General features: G+C 46.1%; 1 protein-coding gene across 2 annotated transcripts; it reads right to left on the bottom strand.

Annotated features, from left to right (window-relative positions):
• Window positions 1-10,307: 10,307 nt before the first annotated feature.
• LOC127295147 (phosphoserine phosphatase, chloroplastic) lies at window positions 10,308-15,843 on the bottom strand. Of its 2 annotated transcripts, none has more exons than XM_051325040.1 (8): window positions 15,443-15,843; window positions 12,584-12,815; window positions 12,354-12,486; window positions 12,148-12,255; window positions 11,549-11,642; window positions 11,195-11,344; window positions 11,072-11,125; window positions 10,308-10,694 (listed from the first exon to the last, which is right to left on the bottom strand). In XM_051325040.1, exons 2-8 carry the CDS (start codon window positions 12,798-12,800, stop codon window positions 10,569-10,571), a joined length of 882 nt encoding a protein of 293 aa, XP_051181000.1. In that variant the 5' UTR covers window positions 12,801-12,815; window positions 15,443-15,843; the 3' UTR covers window positions 10,308-10,568. The 2 variants fall into 2 exon arrangements, with proteins under 2 accessions (XP_051181000.1, XP_051181001.1); XM_051325041.2 differs by lacking the exon at window positions 15,443-15,843 and adding an exon at window positions 13,465-13,607.
• Between the last annotated feature and the right edge of the window lie 10,434 nt (window positions 15,844-26,277).

Raw genomic sequence — 26,277 nt, 5'->3', positions numbered from 1 at the left:
CGGTGAAAACCCTAAATCGTCGTAGATCGTTTTAGCTTTATGTTGATCAAGCAGGACCACCATGCTATCGTAAACCCTTTACGAATCATGGGTGGATCGGCTCCTTGAGCCGATTCACGGCAAAACCTGAGAGCCGATCGAGGCTCGTATTTAATGTTTACGTGTATGCCATGCAGGAAACCTAAGCGAAGCAAATCCATCACCTTCCTGACCAGGTATAGGTCAGGTGGCACGCCCTTGCACCAGCATCAGGACGTGCGTACCAGGAGCTTTGCGGGCCGTCGCTCGGAGGGACCAGGGCCAGCCGCAGCCCTAAGGTTGTTCCCGGCTCTTCGTGTTGCCATCCGTAGCTCGCCGGTGGGTTTCGGACGCCAACACAACTTTAAAGGTGTCCTAGCATTTATGTTTTGCTACTTCATAAGGGACATGTTGAGTACCACTTTGCTATGTTTTCTCTATGCTCATAAACAAACAGTTGCTTTCAACGCACAATTATTCATGATCCTTTATTTGAGTTACCTCTCATGTTATGACATAGTTGCTAAGTTCTATTGTTATAATTATATCTATCATGCCTATGTTTAGAGTACTTTGATTCCAGCTTACAATGCTTTACAATAACTTGATCAAGATTGTTGGCTTCATGTCACCTCAAAAATTATTTTGTTATCACTTACCTACTCGAGGACGAGCAGGAGTTAAGCTTGGGGATGCTTGATACGTCGAAAATGTATCTATAATTTTTGATGCTCCATGCTTGTTTTACAGCAATTTTTATATGTTTTGCTCATACGTCATTGCACTTTTATAAATTTTTCGATACTAACCTATTAACAAGATGCCACAGTGTCAGTTTCTTGTTTTCTGCTGTTTTGTATTTTAGAAAAGTTCTATAGGAAATATTCTCGGAATTGGACGAAACAAAACCCGAAGTCAATATTTTACCGTAACAAAGACGAAGTCCGAAGGGGAGTCGAAGAAAGGCAACAGGGTGGCCAGACCAACCCTAGGCGCGGCCTGGCCTGGGCCCGCGCCTAGGGGTGGTGTGGGCCTCCACCGACATTGCCATTCCGCCTATTTATTCATGATCTCGAGAAAACCCTGAACACCCGAGCGTCCATCCACGAAAAGTTCCGTCGCGGCTGCCATCGCAGACCCTAGCTCGGGAGGGTTCTGAAGCTCTTCCCGGCACCCTGCCGGAGGGGGAAATCATCGCCGGAGGCATCTACATCGCCATGCCTCCCTCCGAAGCGATGCGTGAGTAGTTCATCCCTGGACTATGGGTCCATAGCAGTAGCTAGATGGTTGTCTTCTCCAATTTGTGCCTAATGTTTAGATCTTGTGAGCTGCCATACATGATCAAGATCATCTTTAAGTAATGCTACATGTTGTGTTTGTTGCGATCCGATGAATATTGAATACTATGTTGAGATCGATTATATATTCTTGTCATATGTTATTTGTGATCTTGCATGCTCTCCGTTGCAAGTAGATACTCTAGCAAAGTAAATGCCTGTGACTCCAAGAGGGGGTATTTGTGCTCGATAGTAGGTTCATGCCTCTAGTTTTCTGGAAGAGTGACCATAACTTATAAGATTGTAGATGTGTTGTTGCTATTAGGGAGAAAACAACAATGTTTTATCCAAGGGTAATTCTACTGTTACTTTATACACATTGCTTAATGCGATAATATGTTGCTTGCAACTTAATACTGGAAGGGGTTCGGACGATAACCGGAAGGTGGATTATTAGTCATAGACGCAGTTGGATTACCGTCTAAGTATTATGTTGTAATGCCCAAACGAATCTCATAGTAATCATCTTGTCATGTATGGTCGGTATTCTGTCAATTGCCCAGCTGTAATTTGTTCACCCAGCATGTTATTTATCTTTATGGAGAGACACCTCTAGTGAACTATGGACCCCGGTCCTTTCCTTTACACTGATAAATTCATCCACTGCAAGCTCTATTCTTTTTACTTACTGCAAACATCTCTTTCCACTCAATACGTCTAATCCTTTTGTGTTCAGCAAAACTGGTGAGATTGACAACCTCACTGAAAGTTGGGGCAAAGTATTTTGGTTGTGTTGTGTGCAGGTTCTACGTTGTGGCTGACGCCGGTAGTGCGTCCTGCAAATAGTCAGCTAGCAACACCTTCAGAAGTCACGCCTTTCTCCTACTGGTCGAGGAAAAACTTGCTCCTGTGCTCATCATACCTTCCTCTTGGGGTTCCCCAACAGTGTGCAATCTGCGCTCATCATCAGCCTCCGATAATAAATCAGAATGCCCAAATAGCAAATTGGAAACTAGGAAATCCCACAACCAAAAAATTCGGCACATAGATTTTCCCGTCTTGAGCATCGCCGAAGCAAAACAATTCACTTTTATGAAAATTAATTTTTAGACCATATAGTTGCTCGAAAGGTGATAATATTAATTTCAGGTTCCGTTCTTTCTCAAGGTCATGTTCCATAAATAGAATTGTATCATTAACATATTGCAGAACAGAAAGTCCACCATCCACCAGATGGGGAACCACTCCTTCAATTTGCCCATCAACGTTCGCATGCTCAATAATTATGGGTAACATATCAACTACTATGTTAAATTGCATTGGTGATAATGGATCACCTTGTCTTAAACCTTTTTTCGTCTGAAAGTATCTACCAACATCATCATTGACTTAATAGCAACACTTCCAAAAAAAACAAAGTTATGAATTAGAGCTCTCCACTCATCAAAGAAACCTTTCATTCTAAGAGTCTGTTGAAGGAAAGACCACTTAACTTTATTATAAGCTTTCTCGAAGTCGATCTTTAGGATCACGCATTCTATTTTTATGATGTAACTTATGAACTGTTTCATGCAAGGTTACTACCCCATCTAGGATATATCTACCTTGCATAAAAGTTGTCTGAGTAGGTCGAATCACGTGATCTTTAGCCGAATTAAGCCTAATAGTTACGACTTTCGTGAAAAACTTAAAGCAAACATTAAGAAGACATATTGATGTGTATTACTGGATCCTTTCTGCTCCATTAACCTTTGGCAATAAAATTATCTCTCCAAAATTTAAGCGAAAAAATTCCAGTTGCCTCTTATGAAGAGCACCACAAAGCTCAAGCAAGTCTATTTTAATAATATTTCAATAGTTTTGATAGAACTATGCAGGAAAACCGTCTGGACCTGGTGCTTTATTGTGCTCCATTTGGAAAGCAACCTTTTTAACCTCCTCCTCAATGTAGGGAGTAGTAAGTAAGGCATTTTCCTCTTCAGAAACTTGAGGGATATCATCTATCCGGGATCGATACATCCATAGAGATGGTGCTTTCTTCCATATCCACAAACAACCCCGTATAATAATTTCTTATGTATGCCTTAAGTTTCTCGAACTTCGATCATGCACTCATCTTGTACAAGAGAATGAATGAGTTTTCTCTTGTGTCTTCCATTTATGACACTATGGAAATATCTCGCATTCAAATCTCCTTCCAAAATGAAGCGGGCCTTAGATCTTTGATACCATTTGGGTTCCTCTTCACGAAGGATTCCAGCTAACTGTGCATTTGAATGGTATTTTAAAACTCAGTCTCATGTGCCGTTAGCGGTCTCACCTCATCGAACGCTTCAATATCATCAATTGATGAAAATTGGTGTAGATATACCTATTAAGTGAGCCAGTATTTTCTTTTTGTTGTCACTATCTTCTTGCCAAAAGAACATTGATCGCAAATAATCTAACCTATGTAAGACCCCTTTAGGTAGTTGGAAAAAAGGACATCATATGCAGTACCATAATTGTTAGTATTGAATTAATGACAACCAATCTTCCGCCTAAAAATAGTAATTTTCCTTTCCAACTACTAAGTCATTTTTGCATTCTCTCCTCAATTTTTTTCCATTCTGCAAATATCAGCCTATGGTAATAATAAATCAGAATGCCCAAATAGCAAATTGGGAACTAAGAAATCCCACAGCCAAAATTTTGGCATATAGATTTTCCCGTCTTGAGCATCGCCGAAGCAAAACAATTCACTTTTATGGAAATTAATGTTTAGACCAGATAGTTGCTCGAAAGGTGGTAATATTAATTTTAGCTTCCATGCTTTCTCAAGGTCATGTTCCATAAATAGAATTGTATCATTAGCATATTGAATAACAGAAAGTCCACCATCCACCAGATGAGGAACCACTCCTTCAATTTGCCCATCAACTTTCACATGCTCAATAATTATGGGTAACATATTAGCTACTATGTTAAATAGCATTGGTGATAATGGATCACCTTGTCTTAAACATTTATTAGTCTGAAAGTATCTACCAACATGATCATTTACTTAATAGCAACACTGATGGGGATATTCCCTAGGGGGTGTATCGCCAGTCCCACTCGCCATGGAGTAAAGGGTCCAAGAATGATGCCAGTAGCCCGAGCGACTGGGTGACTGGGCCCCGGAGCGACTGGGCTAAAACCCCTTGGTGGGCCCACTAGACGACAGGCCCGTGCGACTGGAGGAGGAGATTACTTGCAAGAGGAGCGACGAATCCCGAATTAATAGCAACTGATATGATTTGGACTTATCTTCATGTAACCCTAGATCGGGGGTGCCTATATAAACCCCCGAGCTAGACCCTAGAAAACACATCATCTGAGGTCCAATCTCTCTCTCATTGCTCTTGGCGTAGCCGCCGACTGAGCCCCCCATTGTAATTCTCCACTGAGTAATAGATCTAGCAGGACGTAGGCCTTTTACTCTCCGGAGGGGCTGAACCTGGGTAAAACCTTGCGTCTTGTGCATCTCGCTCCGCAGATGCCTATGTCCCCTTGCTCCCACATCAACGAAGTGTTGCACCCTGTAGCACCTGCCGTGGTCATATCCACGACAGTGGCGCCCACGCACATCGTCAACGAACAAGAGTGTCGAGCCGCGGGGGAGCCGGACGAAGTCTCGCGCTTCGGAGTCCGACTCCGTGCGGTCCCCGTCATCCTCGTTCTCATCTTCGTCAACCTCCTCGCCCTCGATCATCTCCGGGGGCTCCTTCCCGGCGAGTGGGGGGAGGTGGTCCGCGATCTTCCGCCATCGCTGCATTATCACCAAAACATCAACATCAACAACTCCATCGACTACGTCCGTTCAAATGCAAGAATATATGAAGTCGCCACGTACCGCAGGCACCGGTTTCTCCTCGGAGAAGGGCTGCAGCCCAGCGTCAAGGGAGGAGAACGGGGCCGTGGTGATCTTGGCAAGCACCTTCCGGTACTCTTCCTCGCTCCAGTCGACTGTTGTTGAGCGGGTGCAGTCGTTCTGCCCCCGGTACTCCCACATGTAGTGGCCGCGGCTGCGCAGGGGAATCAGGCGCCGGGCGAGCCAACAGTTATACATGTTGGCGGCCGTCAACCAGACCTCCTTCAGCGCCTAGATCGACTGCCGCATCGTCTTCACCACCTCCTCCTGATCGCGCGGCAGCGACCGCACGTTGAGGCGCCTGGGGACACTCGGCTCGGGCGAGTACTGGGGAATATGAGCTTCCCCAGGCCGAGTGTGCTCCTGGGCGTAGAACCAAAATCGGCGCCATTGCGCTTGCGCCTTCTTCGGGAGCGCCATGTCGATGAAGCTCTCCCCGGATTTCACCTGGAAGGTGATCCCGCCGTTGGGGATGAGCGACTGGTCACTCTTGCTTACCCGGATCGCCCGCCCATGGAAGATTGTCACCCACAACAGGAAGTAGGGCGGGCAGCCCAGGTAGCACTCGCACAGCGCCACGAAGAGGGCGATCTGCTGACCGCTGTGCGGCCCGAGGTCGGAGACCTTGATGTTGTAGAACGCTAGGAGCTAGCGCAGGAAGTTAGAGGTAGGGAGCGCGAAGCCGCGATCGAGGAAGCTCATGAAGATCACGAACTCCCCCGGCCTCGGGTGCGGCTCCACCTCGTTCCTCGCCGGTACTCTCCACCTCTCGTGCTTGAATTCGGGGATAATCCCCGCGGAGATGTACGGGAGAAGCGACTCCCAAGTGACCTTGGATTTGCCCCATCCTTTGGCCGCCATTGGTGCGCTTTGAGCTCGAATGCGAAGGGAATTAGGAGGAGGCGAAGAAGAGAAGGAAGGAGAAATGCGACGGAGTGGGGAGCCCTAACTCCTGGGGCGGCCCTTTATACTGCCGCACTCGCCCGAATTAAGGAACAAGATCCACCCTTCAAAGCTGTTCCGAAATCGCCGCCCGGAGATCAACGGCCGAGATTTGCGCCGGATCGGGCTGCATAGCCGTTAACAGTCATGTCAAGACCAACGGTCAACTGCGCGGTAACGGCTCGTGCCTCGGTCAACGTGAATCTAGCCGTTGGAGGCTCCACATGTCTACACGGGGTGACAGACACCGACTGGCAAACGACGACTGGCCAACGTCGATTGTCTTACGCCGACTGGCCAGCATCGACTAGTCTTGGGCGACTGGATACTGGGATCTAGTTCTTGACTTCGTTTTTCAGGAGCCCGATGACGACTCGCTTCGATCCATCGCCACGCCTCTTCAAGACCTGCCTTAAGTCCGCGCTTCATCATCACCGCGCTCGTGGACTACTGATGGGGATATGCCCTACGGGGATGTATCGCCAGTCCCACTCGCCATGGAGTAAAGGGTCCAAGAAGGATGCCAGTTGCCCGAGCGACTGGGTGACTGGGCCCCGAAGCGACTGGGCTAAAACCTCTGGGTGGGCCTACTGGATGCCAGCCCCGTGCGACTGGAGGAGGAGATTACTTGCAAGAGGAGCGACGAATCCCGGATTAATAGCAACTGATATGATTCGGACTTATCTTCATGTAACCCTAGATCGGGGTGCCTATATAAACCCCCGAGCTAGACCCTAGAAGACACATCATCTGAGATCATTGCTCTTGGCGTAGCCGTCGAGTGAGCCCCCCATTGTAATTCTCCACTGAGTAATAGATCTAGCAGGACGTAGGCCTTTTACTCTCCGGAGGGGCAGAACCTGGGTAAAACCTTGCGTCTTGTGCACATCGCTCCGCAGATGGCTATGTCCCATTGCTCCCGCATCAACGAAGTGCTGCACCCTGTAGCACCTGCCGTGGTCATATCCACGACAAACACTTCCACCAAAAAAAGTATGAATTAGAGCGCTCCACTCATCAGAGAAACCTTTCATTCCGAGAGTCTGTTGAAGGAAAGACCACTTAACTTTATTATAAGCTTTCTCGAAGTCGATCTTTGGGATCACGCGTTTCATATTTTTATGATGCAACTTGTGAACTATTTAATGCAAGGTTATTACCCCCATCTAGGATATCTACCTTGCATAAAAGTTGTCTAGTAGGTCGGATCACGTGATCGGTAGCCGAATTAAGCCTAATAGTTACCACTTTTGTGAAAATCTTAAAGAAAACACTAAGAAGACATATTGATCTGTAATGTTGGATCCTTTCTGCTCCATTAACCTTTGGCAATAAAATTATCGCCAAAATTTAAGCAAAAAATTTCCAAGCTCAAGCAAGTTTGTTTTAATAATATTTCAATAGTTCCGATAGAACTCTGCAGGAAAACCGTCTGGACCTGGTGCTTTATTGTGCTCCATTTTGAAAGCAACCTTTTTAACCTCCTCCTCAATGTAGGGAGCAGTAAGTAAAGCATTTTCCTCTTCAGAAACTTGAGGGATATCATCTATCCGGAATCGATCCATCCATAGAGATGGTGCTTTCTTCCATATCCCCGAACAACCCCTTAAAATAATTTCTTATGTATGCCTTAAGTTTCTCGTGAACTTCGATCGTGCACTCATCTTGCACAAGAGAATGAATAAGTTTTTTCCCGTGTCTTCTCTATGAAAATATCTCGTATTCAAATCTTTTTCCAAAATGAAGCGGCCTTAGATCTTTGATACCATTTGAGTTCTTTTTCACGAAGGATTCCGGCTAACTGTACTTTTTAATTGTTTTTTAAACTCAATCTCATGTGCCGTTAGCGGTCTCACCTCGTCGAACGCTTCAATATCATCAATAATTGATGAAAATCGCAGCAGCCATGCCATATGTCTTGCGCATCCACCAAGGCATCTACGCATAGCCTGTAATTTATTGTTCTATCATTGGATGGGATTTATACCAGTGATGGGTTTTAACCATACATACTTAACCATGTCGGAGAAGCCATCGCGATACATTGACCCTAGTTTGAATTTGAATTGACGTTTGCCCAATGGCCTATGCGTCCTGGTTGTTAAGAATATGGGAGCATGCTCAGATAAAGACTTCCTCCATTTCAATCATTTCAATGAATAAAGCGTCTTAAGATTGTTGGTATAATATTAGCATCATTAGAAAGTGTTTTTAATACAAATTCAATGATATTAATTATGTACAATATAATTAAGTTTTTGGTGTTCAATTGTTCAATCAAAATTCATTTTTAAATGCTTGTGCACCTAATTCATCGAAATGGAGGCAGTAGACGTTATTGGGAGAGCACACGTTGCTTTCGTATTGGAGCCAGTTGGCCAAACGAGCGCACTTAAACATTCTTCCAATAGGTTTTTGGCAAAATAATAATATTTTCTAACCAAATAAATGAAACATCGTATTCAATTCATACATCAATTTAAATAAATTGTTAGTTCCACAATAATAGAAACATAGAAATAAAATAATCCATACAACAATTTAAATAAATTAGAATTCGACAAGTTAACTAGCTCAAGAGTTTCCTTTGAGCTACACAAATGCTCAATAAATTATCTTGTAGGCTGTTGTAGCTGACGGTGAACAACTTTCAAAATAAATCAAATGCATGGCAAGGAAATCAGTAAATATGGTTGGCACCTCGTGATCAACTTGGGCAAAAAACCCCGCTGGTCATATGGCTAATGATCAGTTACTATTGGTGTTGCTATAAGAGATTGTTTTTTTTGCGAGAAATCCACCGATCTATTAATAATCATCAACAGTAGTACAAATAACCCAAAAAGTAAAGAAAAATACAAATTGGTACTCGGACCGCCTAGTGACGACTACAAACACAAGCACGAGCCGAAAGCGCGCCGCTGTCCTCGCCCCTACATCGTCGGAGTCAGGCAAAGCTTGTCGTAGTAGAGCTTGTTGTAGTAGACAGACGGAAAGTCGTCGTGCTAAGGTCCCAAAGGACCAGCGCACCAGAGTAGCAACCATCGCCAATGATGACAACCGTAGATCGGAAGAGACTATCATGAAACCACATCAACAAACACGAAAACCGACCGGATCCCAGGAGATCCGACGGGCACACAACTCCACGCGCCCTCTGTCGGCGCTCGATGCACCACCGGAGCGAGGATAGGGCGGGGAGGACCTTATTCTGAATTCAGGATGTAGCCGCCGCCTCACCATTCCAAAAAAATAGACTGAAAATCAAACTAAAATAAGAACGGAAACTCCCCACCGGCGAGGGACCGTGGTCCGCCACACCTCCAGCGAGGAGGACGAAACCCTATATGAGTTTTGTGACTTTTTTCCGCCACCTCCTGGGTTCCCTTCGCACATATTGTTGTGGCCGAGGCACTACTATAAGAGATTGTTGAAAAGGTAAAACATGATTATCCCTAACCACTCTAATGAGGTTGAAATTCTCACCGACCACTATTGGTATTGCTATAAGAGAACCCAAACCTCCTTTTTTTTAATCTTCCTCTTACAACTTAACAATCATCATCTTGACATCTTTTTTGTATGAAATACGATAATCCCTCCAACGTGTGTTCTAAAAAAAATGATAGCTTCATTGTTAATTGATGAGCGAAACACAGCACATTTATTTCAAAGTTCATTGTGTATAAGAGGGAAATCAAACGTTGTTTTGTAACTTGACAAACTTATTCGCAAAAAAAATTAATTTTTTTGACAAACTGTTTCTTCCTCGTTACCCAGCCAAGCTGCGGCCGCCGCCGACGCTGAACGGCATCTATCAGCGCGATGAAAAAAATGAATCTACGTACGGAACTACGGGTAGTACTGGACGATCATGCAGAACGCTGATGTAGATATAGATGGGTCCGACCGGTCTTTGATCTCCGTGTTCGATTCCGGATAAAATTGGAACTCACGGTGCGCCAGATCACGACTTACCAAATAGGCCTGTAACGCGGAGCAGGACTCAGGACAAGTCTGGAACTTCAGGGAAAAGAAAATCCATGGACAAGTTTGAGCAGACTCAAAATTGGGTTTGCGTCAGTTTCAGGAGTTCCACATATGTTCAACTGAGGATACATAAAAGACGTCCAAGTTGTTCATGGTGCTATGTAAAAAAAAAAAAACAGGAGCAAACATTAGCAATATCAACCCATAACCATAAGATTTCCATGTCAACACATAACCATGAGGTTTCAATGTCAAATACAATACCACCAGGTTTGAAAAAGGAGGAAAAAACACGACCATTGAATTTGAGGTACAGCTCCAGCACCATCTCATGAAAGAAACGATGGCAATGTGAAATATCTAAGCAATATAGCTAAACACAAGATTTGCAAAGCACATGCAATTATCTGTCACTACGAATAGTGAATGATTACTATTGGGAATTAAAACTATGGCAACTCGGCAATTAGCTCTTGAAAATCAAAGACAGTCCAGTCAGCTTTTGCTGCAACTGCTTCTCTCATCTGCACACCGGCATAACAGATGAACAAGACTGCTCCACCGGGTTGCCGAGCCTGCAGGGACACATGAATACAAATTAAGCTATACATCATTTCTTTGTTCACTCTACATCATCAGTTAACTATGTTGTGTAACCATCACTCCCAAAAAGATCCGTTGCTGTGTTTGACAATAATGAATTGCCATGAGTCAATAGCCTGAAACCTTTGTACGTTAACATATCCCCAACAAGTCCTTACAGTTATTATGGAATTCTTCAACCAATTCATTTCTACAGTATAATAAAGTAGTACTACTAGATTGCTGGAAAAATGCCTAAGAAACAACAATTTGGTCCTCCTACTCCTAGCTATCGTTTACCAAAAGAAACATATTTACTGTATCTCTATTGTTGGAAGAGAAGATTCAAAGGAATTATCACGTGCTATACCTCGAGATCAGTTGCACCATCTCCAATCATGATGACTGTCTTGTAACCACGATCCTGAACAAGACGGAAGAAAGTCACTTACAGGGCTAGAAAAAAATATCGAAAGTCACAGTTACACTAGACCTGTCTTATTTGTTGCACTGCTACTGCTTTACCCCCACTTCGAGAAGTGGGCTCTGTGGGATCAAAACCAGCACTCTCTCCAGATGTTCCAAATAGCAGTTGGTTTGCTCTGATGTTTTCCGTAGGAATACCAAGCTCAAATGCCACAGGCTAGAAACAGATCAAAGAGAAAACTGAGAAGTGATTTATGCATATCAGATAGCAAATTTGAACCCTTCAATAATTATCCATGACAGATTGCATGTATTTGAAAATCAAGTAGCAGTATATTCAGTAAAGTCTGAAATGAAAACGAAAAGAAGAATTATTCTTTAGATCAAACAAAATTCGAACCCATTGAATAAAAAGATGTACCTTGATCATTTGTCGGAAACCTCCTGACACAAGGAATACTTCAATATTATTAGCTTTTAACTTCTTAATCAAATCAGCAATTCCAGGAGAAATCCTGCAGATAAAAGTTTATTGCTTTCGGTAAACATGTGAATGAATCAATAGAATGAACAATGAGTGTATCTGATACAAAAAAATGCTTGTGTTGGATTGCTGAAAAATGATTAATGAAAATGGTCTTGGATTAGCTAGAGATCTTAGGACATCTCTTAATAGGACATGGGTGAATAAGCCTAAATGTGTTGTGGTTGCCGGAGAAGTAACGGCCTAAAGGGGGATGGCTGGAGTGGTATATGCAGGTATTATCGATACCATTTAGTGGTATTAAAAATGAACTTAGACTACGCGGTGTTATTATCCTGAAATGGTGTTTTATCTTTCGGTGCCAAACTATTTGCATATAATGTAGCTACAACTTTACTTATTGGCGTAAAAGAGAAACCAACTAACCAAGTAAAGTTAACTTGGCATTTCTACAAACATTGTGTCGTGATCAGTGGCACATTTCTAATCATTCCAGAATGTGAATTGACTTCAAGTTGGGGCTTGGATGAGGTTACCTGGGTGGCCTCTTCTCCAAACAGTCCTCAACTTGGGACAAAGATGGCTTGATTAAGGAGATCCTGGCAGATAGAGCCTCTTCAAATGGAACAGTCCCTGTCATTGCCCTGAGAATATTGGGCCAAGATTAGTTCTTCTGACAGGATCACATGCTAAACACTATAAAACCCTCTAGATAAATTACTCCAGAAGATGTGGTATTTACTTTGCCGTCCACTCAGCAACTGCCTGCCCAGCCCCGCAGAAATCAGCAAGTTCATCAATTCCCTCATCCAAGCACACAGTGCTATCCACATCGAAGCACACCGCATCAGCATTGCGCCATGTCTCAAGAACATCTGGATATAATTAGGCAAACTATTGAACAAACTAATCTTTAAGCACTGGATCTTTAAGAAGCGCAAAAAAGACTTCTCAGTAACAAGGAGAACTAACCTTTGGATGGCTGGCGGTTGGCTAAACCAAGAGAAGCCTTGGAGACCTCCATTGCTGCTGCCACAACAGCACGAGCTTTGGAGAGTTTGACACAAGGGAACAATGGATTTGCAGCTCTTAGCGCTAACTGTGAACCCTGTGATGATCGAACTGAATATGACTGCGGAACAGACAGAGGATGCCTCGAGCTGATGCGTGCACTGGTCGGGCCGGCCATACCACACACGTCTGGCTGTAAATTCAAAAGGAAATACCAATTACTGATAGCACGATTACTAAGATCCTGTTTTGGTCTAGGAAACTTCAAGAGAAGACAACGTTTGTTGCAGCGACTAGACACGAGGAAATGGGCCAAGCCCTTAGGCGTGCTCGAGCTGATTGACCCAACCCGTCAAACACCTTATGGGCATGCGTCACGCAGTGCAAGCTTAATTTTAGTCATGCAGGCAGCGAGACTAAAATTAAGCTTTGGGTAGGTGGAGCACGAAGAAATCTAAATGACAGCAAGCAACAGCATTACGGCCTACGATGTCTTCTGTGGCAGCATCGGAGTGCTGATCGGCTACTGGCTGCCACCACGCCCGCCCACCGTTCACGGCGCGCCTCGAGTCACGATGTGCCGCTGGGCCACGCCGCCTTAGCCCGCCACGCCTCACTCACTGCGGTCGCCACGGTGCCAGATGGACGGCCTGGTACGTCACCTCCGACGGCGGAAGTGCAGGCCAGACGGGAGGTTCCATGGCGGCGCCATGCACCCTGCCCTGCTCGAGGGTGGGTCCGCGTGCAAGTAGCCACGCCCATGGAGGATGGAATTGAAGAGGGGCCGGCATGGATGAAATCTATCTAGAAACGGAAGATTAAATCGGGTTTCGGAAACTCACGCTTGCAGAACCGAAGAATATTCTTCGTCCGATCGAATGGCGCGCCCAGGTCCAGGCGCGATACGATTCGAAGAAAGCTGCTCGTCAGATTCCTTCTGGTGTTGCTGCTGCTCGGGCTGCTCACCTACCACGTACATGTACTATGTCGTCACCGTCCGATGACAAGTGGGCCCCTTGCTACCCTCTCTAATGGCCACTTCTTTTGGGCTTAGGGCACCTCCAACGGGGGGACCGTTTGCATCCACTGGACCGAAAAATGCGTCGGGTAGCATCTCCAGCGAGGCGACGGATAATGACCGGGCTGTCCGCGGTGATGCAAATCTGGCCCAAATATGCACCAGGTTTGCGTCCCCGCGGACGCTGCGCGGTCGCGGAAGTGTCCGCGTTTGGTGCATCCGGGACCGGTCGGCAGTGACTAGGTAAGCAAAATATTTCGTCATTACTATTGATTGGCCAAAAGGATCGTCTTTACAGAGATGGTTAGTCAAGTTAACCTAAAACTACAACAGCTGTACCTACTCGCCGTCGCGCGGTCTACCACGGCCTGGGTTACTCGCAGTCGCGCGCCTACTACTGGATGCCGGAGGGGCCAGCGCCGTCGTCGAAGCGGGAGCGCTTCACGCGCTCCGCGCGCGGCGGCGATCGGTCGTCTCGTCATGCCGTCTGCGGCGTTCGAGGGCCTCGGCCAGGGAGGAGTCCCATAGGAGTCTCCCGGCCATAGAGTTGGCCTCCTCCGCCGCCTCGTTCGCCTGGGTCGCCGCCGCAACCCCGCCAGCTAGGCGTGGAAGCGGGCCATGTCCCTAGCCGCCTCCGCCACCGCTTCGTCCCTGACGGCGATGACGCCCACCAGCTCCCGGTTCTCCTGCTCGACCCGCGCGGGAGAAGGGCCGCTCCGCTTGAGCGAGTCCAGGTCGGAGCACATGTACCCCCGAGCCATGGCGACCGCATAGCTGTGGGCTTCCTCCTCCGCTGCCCAAGCCTGACGCCGCAGGGCGTCCCCAGCTAGGGTTTCGAAGGACGCGAGCAGAACCCGCTGGTCGCCGGCGAACTCGAAGCGGCCGGGTACGGCGTCGTCGGCGTCAGCGATGTCGTGGATGACGGCGTCCGCTGGTGGGGCCGCCGGAGGGGCCGCCATCGCTGCCCGCGCCTCCGCGAGCGCCGCCCGCGTCGGCGAGCTTGGCCCTGGCGTCGGCGATTTCCGCCCTGGTCGCCGCGAGGCGCCCTTGCGCGCGCTCTGCCGCCTCTGCCTCCGCAACCTCCGCCTCCGCCGCCTCCAGATCCAGCTGGTCGGCCTGGACGGTGCCGACGACTAGCTCCTCGTCCTCCTCCGGGTGGGCGTGGCGGCACATCTGAACAACCTGATCCCAGCTAAGGTTGTGGTCGGCCATGGATGGATGCTAAGGTTTAGCTTGAGGTGTGTCCGTCACCCCCGCCGGTGTCCAGCATATATAGTCACGACGGGGCGGGAAACGGTGTTGTCGCGCAGGTCGTTCCCGCACGCGCGAAACGCCGGCGAAACTTGCCAATGTATTGGGCACGCGCGGGAATAATCGCCGACGGCAGGCCTCGACGGGACGTAAAATGCCATTAGCGACCTTGACGCTGTGTCCGCTAAAAAAATGCATCTGCACCGCTGGAGGTACCCGATGCAAACGGTCGCCCTGGACCGCATGGCGTCCGTGGGCCGACGCAAACGGACAACGTCCAAAATGCGTTGGCCCGATTGGAGATGCCCTTATGCCTGGCTTATGGAATTCAGTGGGGGAAACTCGGGTGGGAAGAAACTCGTAGAAACTATTCTTCCCCTTCTTTTGAGCTTCTGTAAAATTTGGCTTATCATGTGTTAAGTTGTAAATGACAGTAACATCCTCTAAATTAGACCTGATGTATGTGATAAATCGATTGAAAGTAGTTGGAGCTAGTTACAGTCGGTTGACTCTGCGAGGACGACATCTAACGATTCGAGGACAAAACAAACCGTGGAGGACGAGCTCGTTGGAAGGAAAAGCTCGAGGTCGACGGTCAACCGGCGGGGGCGGAGCGGCCAGCTCGTTGTCGCCGTGGGTCTGTGGATGGAGAGGCGGGCTCCGCTCGTTTCTGCTGCTTGGGAAGGACGACGCCGATGGTCAACCGGCAGGGGCGGAGTGGCCAGATCGCCGTCGGCACGTTTGCTAGTGGGAGGCGGGCACCGGACGCGGCTGCTGCTGGAGATGGGGGAGCGCGGGAACGGGAGGGGTATGCAGCGGGGAAGGCTGCGGGAGGGGTGCGCGGCGGGGGAGCCGGCGGCGGCGCGGAACTGCCTCGCTTGGTCGCAGCGTTTTTTTTTTCTTTTGAGATGTTGTCGCAGCGTTGAGCGATGGGATTGGGACGAAACGACGCGTCTTCTTTTTTCCCTTTTACTTGTTTTCATCAAGCTTTATCCTCTGCGGTGGCAAATCGTTGTAAATAGAATCAACAAAGAGGGCAGCTCAGTTTATCGTTTCATTTCGGAGGGGAGACACCGTCAAGGTTGTTAATGACGTTTTACGGTATACATAGAACTTAGACTTCTCGATAGAAATAAGTAAGATTGAAGCCGGAGACTTCTTTTAGGATTCAGGTGCACCACCTAGAAGTTGTCTTAGAAACCCCAAAAGAAATGGCCCTAAACCCGTTTGCAACATGTTCAAGCAAGGCCCACCAAAATAAAAGCTCATGCTGATGTATAATTTTTTTTTCTAACCTAAGACAAAGGTGGTGGTCCGTGATAGCTTGGTTGTAATTGACCACACAAAAAAGACTTACTAATTAGATCGAGGCAATGTTATTTTTTTTTAATTTCTTTGTGAACTACAAATTCTCATTTGATGTAAATAATCCTTACCTCGGTTCAAAAGGAAAAAAATCCTCACCTCTTTATTCTCTTTTCTCTTGATTTTTTTTTGTTTTTTCACTATTTTTCCTTGATTTCTATTGAAGCACATGCCCCCTAATCAAGATTTTTCTTTTCGTTTATACCATTAAGTTTTAATACCTTTGTTTCAAATTAATAGATGCCTTTTGTCAGATTTTATCTAAATTCACACATTTTAAAAAAGTGTTTCACTTAATTTCGAATGGGAGGATATTAAATTGGGTAACCGTACATACCAATACATGATTCTTCACCCCTCGTTCACATCACGAGCAACAACAATGTCGTTTAGAACCAGCTAGATACCCGATTCATATATATAGGTAACTTCTTGAAGAAAACAGAGGTTAAACGTGCTTGACTTGGAGTGATTTGAGGATGAGAGGCCGATTAGGAAAATCCTTTCCGGGTATGCACTAGTAAGAACAAAGTGCATGAAAAAGTCTAGTGTTGGTGTGTGGGCCGTCTAAAGACCTTAGAGAGCTGCCAAAGTAACAGGCCCGGCCGCGGGTGGTCGGGAGTCATATTTGGTATCATAGCTAACCCCTGCGGTAACATGGGCGTGTGTGGGTCAGGGGTGCGGGAATGTGGTCCGTCATGGCACATGTGTCGGCACCGGGCGCATGGGCGTGTGTCAAGAGGGGATGTTGTTGGCTTGGGGTGACCTAAGAGGACGCCGGTCTTCTGGGTGGGGGGATGAGTGCATGCTTAATAGGATTAATGGAATACATATACCAATAAGTTGCAACTTATTTTCTGAGAGCTTATCTTCAAAGAACTCCAAGATTAAGCGTGCTTGACCATGATACTTAATGAAATTCACAAATTGAGCTTCTCTAAGAAATAGATGTATTATATTTATGAATTTTGTTGTAAAAATCTAAGAGTTATTTTTAGTATAGGCCACGTGTGCTCTTTTTTTCAAGTGGTCACTGGGAGGATGCAAGGCTCCTACCTGGATTTTTGTTTCCACTCTTTCCGACGAAAGGGTTGAAAACAGCCCCGAAGCAGATACGACAAGAGGGTGAGACATCCCCAACGCGAGGAGGCAAGGTCAAACACACACATAGAGCATGACTAGTGGGAGATGGGTTGAAGATACGTGAGCTAGAGGTCCACGTTGTAGTGCAGTTCCATAGGGAGGCAACCGCCATAAGATGGCGTCGTCCACCAGTTCTTGAGCGCCCGAGAGATAGAGGGAGTGAGCCCGTTAAACAACACACCGTTCCCGTGTTTCCAGATGTGCCACATGCATAGGAGCCTGAGCATCGACACGGTGCACGAAGGCACGGACGACAGCAGAGGGAACAAACAGCGTCTACGACAAGGACACATGGAGGGTGGAGAGCCCCCAGATCACACCAGAAACGACGAGCGAAGGGGTAGGTGAAGACGACATGCTCCGCAGTCCCGACGGGGAGACGCAGATAGGACAACCACTGCCCCCGTCATCTAGGATCCCTTCGCGGAGAAGGTTGGCTAGGTATTGGGTCCTCCCTTGCACCAGGAGCCAGGCAAAAAAATTCACCTTCGTGGGGACGCGGCTGCCCCAGACGAAGTCGTGGTAGGCCGAGTGGCCGCCGCCATCAGAGCAGAGCTTGTAGAGGGTGGAGACCTTGAGCTTCCCATGGAGAGCACCAGAGAGAGGCAGGATGTGCCAATTGATGGATGTGAAATACACCACTTTTTCTCGCATTTAAACCCTTAGCTAAGTCAAGAAATTGACTAAATTTACCTCTCAACTTGCCACTAATGACTAATTAATGCAAAGATGTGCAATCTCTCCAATTTTTGAATGTTGTGTAGGAAATAACGTCATAATGAGAAAATGGACATGCAATTACTGAACAAAATCACGTCAGGAGCATGGCAAAGTTGACCACGCTCGAAGAGGCGGTTCCAGTCCAGGGGCTTTAACGGGCATCGGTACGGGCAAGCCCCGCCCGTACCGTGTGCCCGTACTGTGTGCCACAGCATTCCCGAGGTCAAACCCTATAAGTTTCGTGAAGGGACCGATGCCAAAAATAGAGCCATTAGTCGCCAAAAAGAGCCGCCATCCACCCGATTCATCTGCACCACACCGAAGGAGATCCACCACCGTAGGTCATCCATCCCATCTCCCCCATAGCCATAGCCATCACCATTGTAATATAGATCTCCTTGAGAATTGGTGACCATTGTAAGAATATTGTGATTTCAATCTAATATTTTGCACAATGATTTCTATCTTTGTATTTGATCTTGATACTATGTGTGAGTAGTCCTCACGGGCTGCGGGTTGGGGTGAATCCTCGTAGCGTTTATGTGCATCTAATCTTGTTATATGTGTAACGATTGAATAGGAGTTTTGCAATCTTGTATCCTTGTCTATTTACCTCGTCTTGGTGATCTGCAGGTACCCATATCATTCGATTCGATCAAGGGAAGTGGTGGGATGAGTGGAGAACGGCGTGCTACCGCGAAACCTCCGTGACAGATAGGGGATAGTAACGGTACATGTTTAGTGATTCATTCGAGATCATGGCACTATCATCTAGCTTAAGGCTTTGGTCTGTATTATTTACTTAATAACTATTGTTGCTTGCGGCTGTAAGATAGTGGTTGGATCAAGAGGCTCTTGTCACCTCTAGCTTTAGGGGCAAGAGTATTTACAGATATGCTACTGACAAATATCTTATCTCTATTTTATTTGTTACACATATGTGCTTCAATTATATATGTATGCATAGCTGAAGAAGAAACCTTAACCCTGGCCTATTTCCATCATTGAACACAACCCCCTTAAAAGGAAACTTGGTAGATCCAGTAAACTGAAGATAAAATACACTAGCAAGTCTTGTAGACGTTTCCTTTACACCATTTTAGCAGTGCTTCCCAAGGTTCGGTTAAACCTAGGTCTTCTAGGGAAAAATCTTATCATAGTACAATTCGTAATCGGGGTTGAAGGTATCAACCCTTTGTCTGGCGCCGTTGCCGGGGAAGCAATTTCGCTATTCCGGTAAGGTTACTAGAGACCTTGTTAGTCGTCTTATTTTTAGTTTTAAGTTTTTATTTACTTTTATTAGTTTACCATTTTATTCTTTACTTGAAACCAAAAAATAGTCACTTTTTCTTTTAAAATCATAGAAGAAAATACCAAAAAGATAATCACTATGGCAGAAAAGAAGCTTGGGGAATATGCTATCTCCAATGATGATTTTATTCGTGCACCCATAACTCAGCCCGCTATTACATCGGGAAACTATGAAATTAAGCCTAACCTTTTGAGTTTGGTTCAGCAGAACCAATTTGGAGGCTCAGCCGCTGAGGACTCAGGTATGCACTTAAATACATTTACTGATATATGTGATATGATGCGCATTAAAGATGTTGACCCCTATGCTAGCTGTGCCTAAAGGCACTATAACTTCATCGGATGAATGTACTAATATATTCATGACTAAGTTTTTTCCACCAGCAAAGACTATGCAGCTGCGTTCTAACATTACATGTTTTAGACAAGAAGACCGCGAGCCACTAGCGCTTGCATGGGAAAGGATGAAGGAAGCCACCATGAACTGTCCAAGTCATGGAATGGAGGATTGGTTAATCTTACACTTAATTTATAATGTCCTTAACCCAATGTCAAGGTCTATGCTGCAGCTGGAGGAACATTCATGAGCAAGCCAGTTGAACTGGCAATGAGGGTTCTAGATGATATGCAAAGCAACCATGCCCAATGGCATGTAGAAAGATCCTCCTCAAGAAAGGTGAAGTCAATCACCGAAGGGAACAATGAAGAGCTTACTTCAAAGGTAGATGAGCTTATAAATATTCTTAAGGGTAATTGAAGTACCCAAGGTAATGCCATCACCAACTCTAATGTTGAGGAGGTAGACTTCATAGCAAGAAATTCTTATAACCCTGCATGGAAGAGTCAAGACTATGGCTCTAATTTTCCTAAACAATATAACAGCAATGCAGGTGTTCCAAATAATAACTACACCAATGGTAGTGGAGCAAGCAATGGTAATACTTCATTTGAAAGTACTTTCAAAAAAAATATGCATGCTCAAGCTGAACAAAATAGTACCCTTACAAAGCTTACTGAAAATCATAGCACTATGTTAGGGAATTTATCTAATCAGATTGTTTCTCTTAAGAACGATGTTCAAGTTCTACAGGAAAGGACAAAGTCCGTTGAGACACAACTGGGGAAGATAGCTAAAAGCCAAACTATAATACTTGCAAGATTTGCAGGTAAGTGATGCATGTAAAATGCATACATGAACTTTGTCCTTTATCATATTGAGTCCCACATATTTGCAACATATATGATGATAATACCATGTTTTACATTGATTTATGGGGATTGACCAATGATCCCCTTTATTTGGTTATAACGCTGCAGAACAAGAAAACCCTGTTTTGTGTATTTTTCACTTTCATAGACCGATACAGAGTCAAATTGACATGGGATTTTTGGAGCGTCACTTTTTCATCGAGAGGAACAACATGGGCCCTGGAAGCTCACATGTGGAGGCCCGAGGGCCAAAAGAGACCAGGTGGCGCGACAGAAAGAGCAAGATCTCTCCATAGTGTTTTGTGTGTTTGATAACAACACTCGAATGTATTTCACCGTGTGCATAGTTGCCTTGAAAGATTTGCAGGTGCACGGTGACCTCGCTGAACACCTCAGGATCGGAAGACTCAAGAGCAGTTGATAGGTTTTTTGGTTTTGTGTGTGTGTGTCGTGAGGTGACGTGGTTGGAGAGGAAAAGAGAAGAAATCAGTTACAGCGTGACCGGTAGTACCGGTACCAAAAGCGGTAGTATCGCTACCGTCTTTGGTACTGGTCAAGGTACCGCTGATGTCATCGCACAAGGGAAAAGGCTTGTAGTAAGCATGCCGGTACCTTGACCGGTAGTACCGCTTGAACCGGTACTTACGACCAGGTACCGGCTCGGTACCGGTCATGCTTAACGCGACGGAACTTCCGCCCAAGTACCGCATTGGTATCGGGCAGGAGTCTAGGGCTCCCAGAGACCATGCCGGTACCTTTACGGTACCTGCAGCGGTAGTACCAGTTGAGCCCCACGTGTCAACACTACAGGCTAGTTCCGGACCCAGAGCGGTAGTACCGCTCCCATGAGCGTTAGTACCGATCGTGCGGGAACTAGGGATAACGGTTGGATTTGGGGGGCCCTATAAAAGGGGGCCTTCTTCCCCAGCTCGACCCAAGTCTTCTCTCTCTCTCTCCTCCATTGTTGCTGAGCTCAAAACCTTGAGGATCTCCCTCCCCATCCAACCAATCATGCCCAAACTTTGAGGAGTGGTGGAGGAGATCCCGATCTATAGTTCCACCGAGAAAGATTTCACCAATCCCACCTAGTAATTTGTGGATCTTGTTGTTAGAGTTCATATTGTGGGATCTGTTGGAGATGAGCTCCTAGGGAGGCTAGCTTGGAGTTGTGCTAGCCCCATAGGGTGTTGGGAGCCTCCGGTGTTGTGGAGCTTACCCCAACCTTGTGAAGGAATCGCCGCCTCGACTGGCCTTGTTAGTGGAGAAGGGAAAGATCTTTTGTGGGGTTTTCTTGAGGAAGAAGGTGAGGCCTGTGTGGCCGTTGGACCTTTGTGGTCCACACCTCCTCAACGCAGACATACTCTCTCTTGTGGAGGAACTGCGGGATACAAATCGTGTCCCATCTCTGCTACCCTGCTTGTCTCGCTCCCTCTCTTTACCCGCTTATCGATTCCTTTACTTGTTGCATTTCATAGCATCATACTAGGGTTCACTGTAGTTGCCAAAGTTGCCACCTTTACTTCCACATCGCGCCTGAAACTGAAAAAGACATAAAAATTGAGTAGAGACCATTCACCCCCCTCTAGTCGCGCCACCGATCCTTTCAAGTGGTATCAGAGCGAGGTTTTCTTGCTCGGGCTTTACCGCCTAAGAAATGGCCAAAAAAGAGGCGCTTGGGGAGGTGACCCTTCCCGGTGAGCAATGTAACATCCCTGTTTTGCTAAACCTTAATTAGGGTTGTTTTGTGCATCATGAGCATCATATAAATGCATTAAGAAAAATTTGCATTCTAAAATTAAAGTGGAAACCCTAATGGGTGCAAACTCCCCTCTGTTTAAAGTCCTCTCAAAATGTTTCAAACTTTCAAAACAAAAATGTGTGGACTTTCAATTATTGTTAGGAAGGCCACAAAATATTTTGTCTAAAATATTTGAGTTATTTCGTAACTCCAAAAGGTTGCAAAACTATTAAAAGGATTTGAAGTAGTGTTGTTTTAATGTTTCTAGGAAAACCCCCAAAATCCAGGGGCTTTTTACAAAATTGTCTTTGTCTTCTTCCTCACGATGGGAAGAAGCTGCGTGGAGGCTTGTTGTGCACCTCACGACCACCTCCTGCTTGGCGCTGTCGGACTAGGAGACCTCCCCAGCGGTTGACCCGGTGGGACCTGGTGTCATCAACCTTTTCTTTTATTTTCTTTATTTTCTGTAAATAAGAAATCCATGATGGGTGGGCCCCATCCGTCAGATATTTATTATTTTCCTAAATGTTTAGGAAATGAATAAAACCCTGGTAGTGGGTCCGACTGTCTGACTTTTACTATTTTCCGAATATTTCATATTTTGAATAAAACATGTAAAATCTATATCTTATACATTTTAAATCAGAAAAATGTGTATAATATATCAAAATCTTCAGAAAAATGAGATCTACACTTTGGTATCAAAATCATGCATTGTTAAACAACTTTCAAGCCTAGTTGTTTTAGAAGAACTTAATCTACCTCTCTAAGGTTCCGAAACTACTAACCCTAGTTCACCGAAACCCAGTTAAATTGATGATTATGTCTTAGCGTTAGCTTCACTACCTAATTAAACATGTCATATCATCATCCTTGTATGCGCATTGCATTGATGCCATGTGTTGATTGTTATTTCTCACTTTCTAGTATTTGCTTCTTCGCGATCGATAGAGCACGAGTCTGAGACGATGAAGATCAACAACACTGAAAATCAATACTTGTTTATCGACAAACAAGTCAAGCACAAGATCTCCGAATATTCCATATTGGTTTGTCAGGGACATAGGTAAGCCCTAGCCTGGTTCATATATGATTTTGAAATGCTTTTACTTCTGGATTCTACATATTCAATACGATTTAACTGTCTTTTATCGATAGGTAGAGTTATCCTATCTATTGCATGTTCCACCCTTGTAGCCTCAAATCCATGATCCACTGCTCCTAGCATAACTAGGTTTGGCATGTGTGCATTGCTAGAGCCTTTATATCTTTATGCTTAGCCATGCTTAGTGATGGGTTCGTTGCAAGGAAAACAAAAAAATTCTACCGTGAACATGAACAAAAATCAAGATCCAATCTAGGAAGAAGAAAGATCTAATCTATGAAGATCGAAGGAAGGAGATGTATGTGAGACTAACTCTCGAAGATTCCAAAGCCTACGAGATTAGATTTCGTTGTTTATGTAGTCGATCGTCCTGTGCTGCAATCTGGCAGCACTTCCGTACTCGGTCATGCGTACGGTGTCGATGAAGCCCGTCCTCTCCCCGTTCCAGAGGGCAGCGGAGGTGTGGTAGATCCCCTTGGAATCCCAGCAGCACGACGGCGTGGTGGTGGTGCTGGAGGAGAAAATCTGCAGGGCTTCGCCAAGCCGGAGCAGATGTGTAGTGGAGGAGAGAGGGGGCGCCAGGGCTAGGGTTTCAAGGGTGTGCGCCCCCTGCCCCTCCCCTCTTTATATAGGGGGAGGGTCGGTTTGGGTGGCCCCCCAACCCCCTAGATCCATCTAGGGCCGGCGGCCAAGGAGGGGGGGAAGTTTTCTTCCCCCCCCCAAGTTGATCCCCCTAGGGTTTTGGGGAACCCTAGTGGGCTGGCCGACTTGGGCCTTGAGGGGCATGTGCCCCTGGCCTATCAGGCTAGGGTGCATCCCCTCGGCCCATGCAAGGCCTCCTAGGGTCGTGGGCCCACTGGTGGGACCCCCGGAACCTTCTAGAACCTTCCCAGTCTTCCACCGGAAAAATCCCGAACTTTTCCGAAACCTAGAAATCAACTTCCCTTATATGAATCTTATTCTCTGGACCATTCCGGACCTCCTCGTGATGTCCTGGATCCCATCCGAGCCTCCGAATAAACTTCGCTCTCCATCTCATATTCCGAATCTACTTATGCGACATCGAACCTTAAGCGCGTCACCCTACGGTTCGTGAACTATGCGGACATGATCGAGACTCCTCTCTGACCAATAACCAATAGCGGGACCTGGAGATATAATGGCTCCCACACATTCAACTATAACTTAGTGATCGATTGAACCATTTACATACGATACCGATTCCCTTTGTCACGCGATACTTTACTAGTCCGAGGTTCTATCATCGGTATCTCCATACCTAGTTCAACCTTGTTTCCGACAAGTACTTGATGTCTACGGGTGCTTCTATTCTTGTAGACAGTGTTGGGCCTCCAAGAGCAGAGGTTTGTAGAACAGCAGCAAGTTTCCCTTAAGTGGATCACCCAAGGTTTATCGAACTCAGGGAGGAAGAGGTCAAAGATATCCCTCTCAAGCAACCCTGCAACCACAAAGCAAGAAGTCTCTTGTGTCCCCAACACACCTAATAGGTGCACTAGTTCGGCGAAGAGATAGTGAAATACAAGTGGTATGAATGAATATGAGCAGTAGTACGGCGCCCGAGAAAGTGCTTCTTTGGCGTACGGTTGATGGTAGTAATATTGCAGAAGTAAACATGCAGCGAAACAAGAAACAAGCAGCGATAGCAGTATTTAGGAACAAGGCCTAGGGAACATACTTTCACTAGTGGACACTCTCAACATTGATCACATAACAGAATAAATAGATAGATGCTAGACTCTACACCCTCTTGTTGGATGATGAACACCACTAACTGTGTAGGATTACACGAACCCTCAATGCCGGAGTTAACAAGCTCCACAATATTCAATGTTCATATTTAAATAACCTTAGAGTGCATGACAGATCAACATAACCAAACAAAGTACTAACATAGCATGCACACTGTCACCTTCACACTACGAAAGGAGGAATAGATCACATCAATACTATCATAGCAATAGTTAACTTCATAATCTACAAGAGATCACAATCATAGCCCACGCCAAGTACTACACGATGCACACACTATCACCATTACACCGTGCAGGAGGAATAAACTACTTTAATAACATCACTAGAGTAGCACACAGATAAATTGTGATACAAAACACATTGCAATCATAAAGGGATATAAATAAGCACTTCACTATGCCATTCATAACAGTGAATAAGTATTCTGTGAAATATAGCCTAAGAGACCCACACGGTGCACACACTGTCACCTTTACACACGTGGGACAAGGAGTCTCCGGAGATCACATAAGTAAAACCCACTTGACTAGCATAATGACATCTAGATTACAAGCATCATCATATGAATCTCAATCATGTAAGGCAGCTCATGAGATTATTGTATTGAAGTACATAGGAGAGAGATGAACCACATAGCTACCGGTACAGCCCCGAGCCTCGATGGAGAACTACTCCCTCCTCATGGGAGACAGCAGCGTTGATGAAGATGGCGGTGGTGTTGATGGAGAAGCCTTCCGGGGGCACTTCCCCGTCCCGGCGGCGTGCCGGAACAGAGACTCCTGTCCCCCAGATCTTGGCTTCGCGATGGCGGCGGCTCTGGAAGGTTTTCTCTGGTTTCGTCGAACGTGCCCGAGGATTTAGGTCAGGGATGACTAAATAGGCGAAGAGGCGGAGTCGGAGGGGCCACGGGGGGCCCACACACTAGGGGGGCGCCCCCCCCCCCTTGTCTGCGCCGCCCAGTGGGGTGGGGCCCTCCTGGCTCCCCTCTGGCCCTTCTTCGGTGCTCTGGAAGCTTCCGGGAA

The sequence above is a fragment of the Lolium perenne genome, chromosome 4 (genome assembly GCF_019359855.2).
Source record: "Lolium perenne isolate Kyuss_39 chromosome 4, Kyuss_2.0, whole genome shotgun sequence".
In the NCBI taxonomy this organism is placed as follows: domain Eukaryota; kingdom Viridiplantae; phylum Streptophyta; class Magnoliopsida; order Poales; family Poaceae; genus Lolium; species Lolium perenne.
This window is presented reverse-complemented; position numbering and strand designations above follow the sequence as displayed.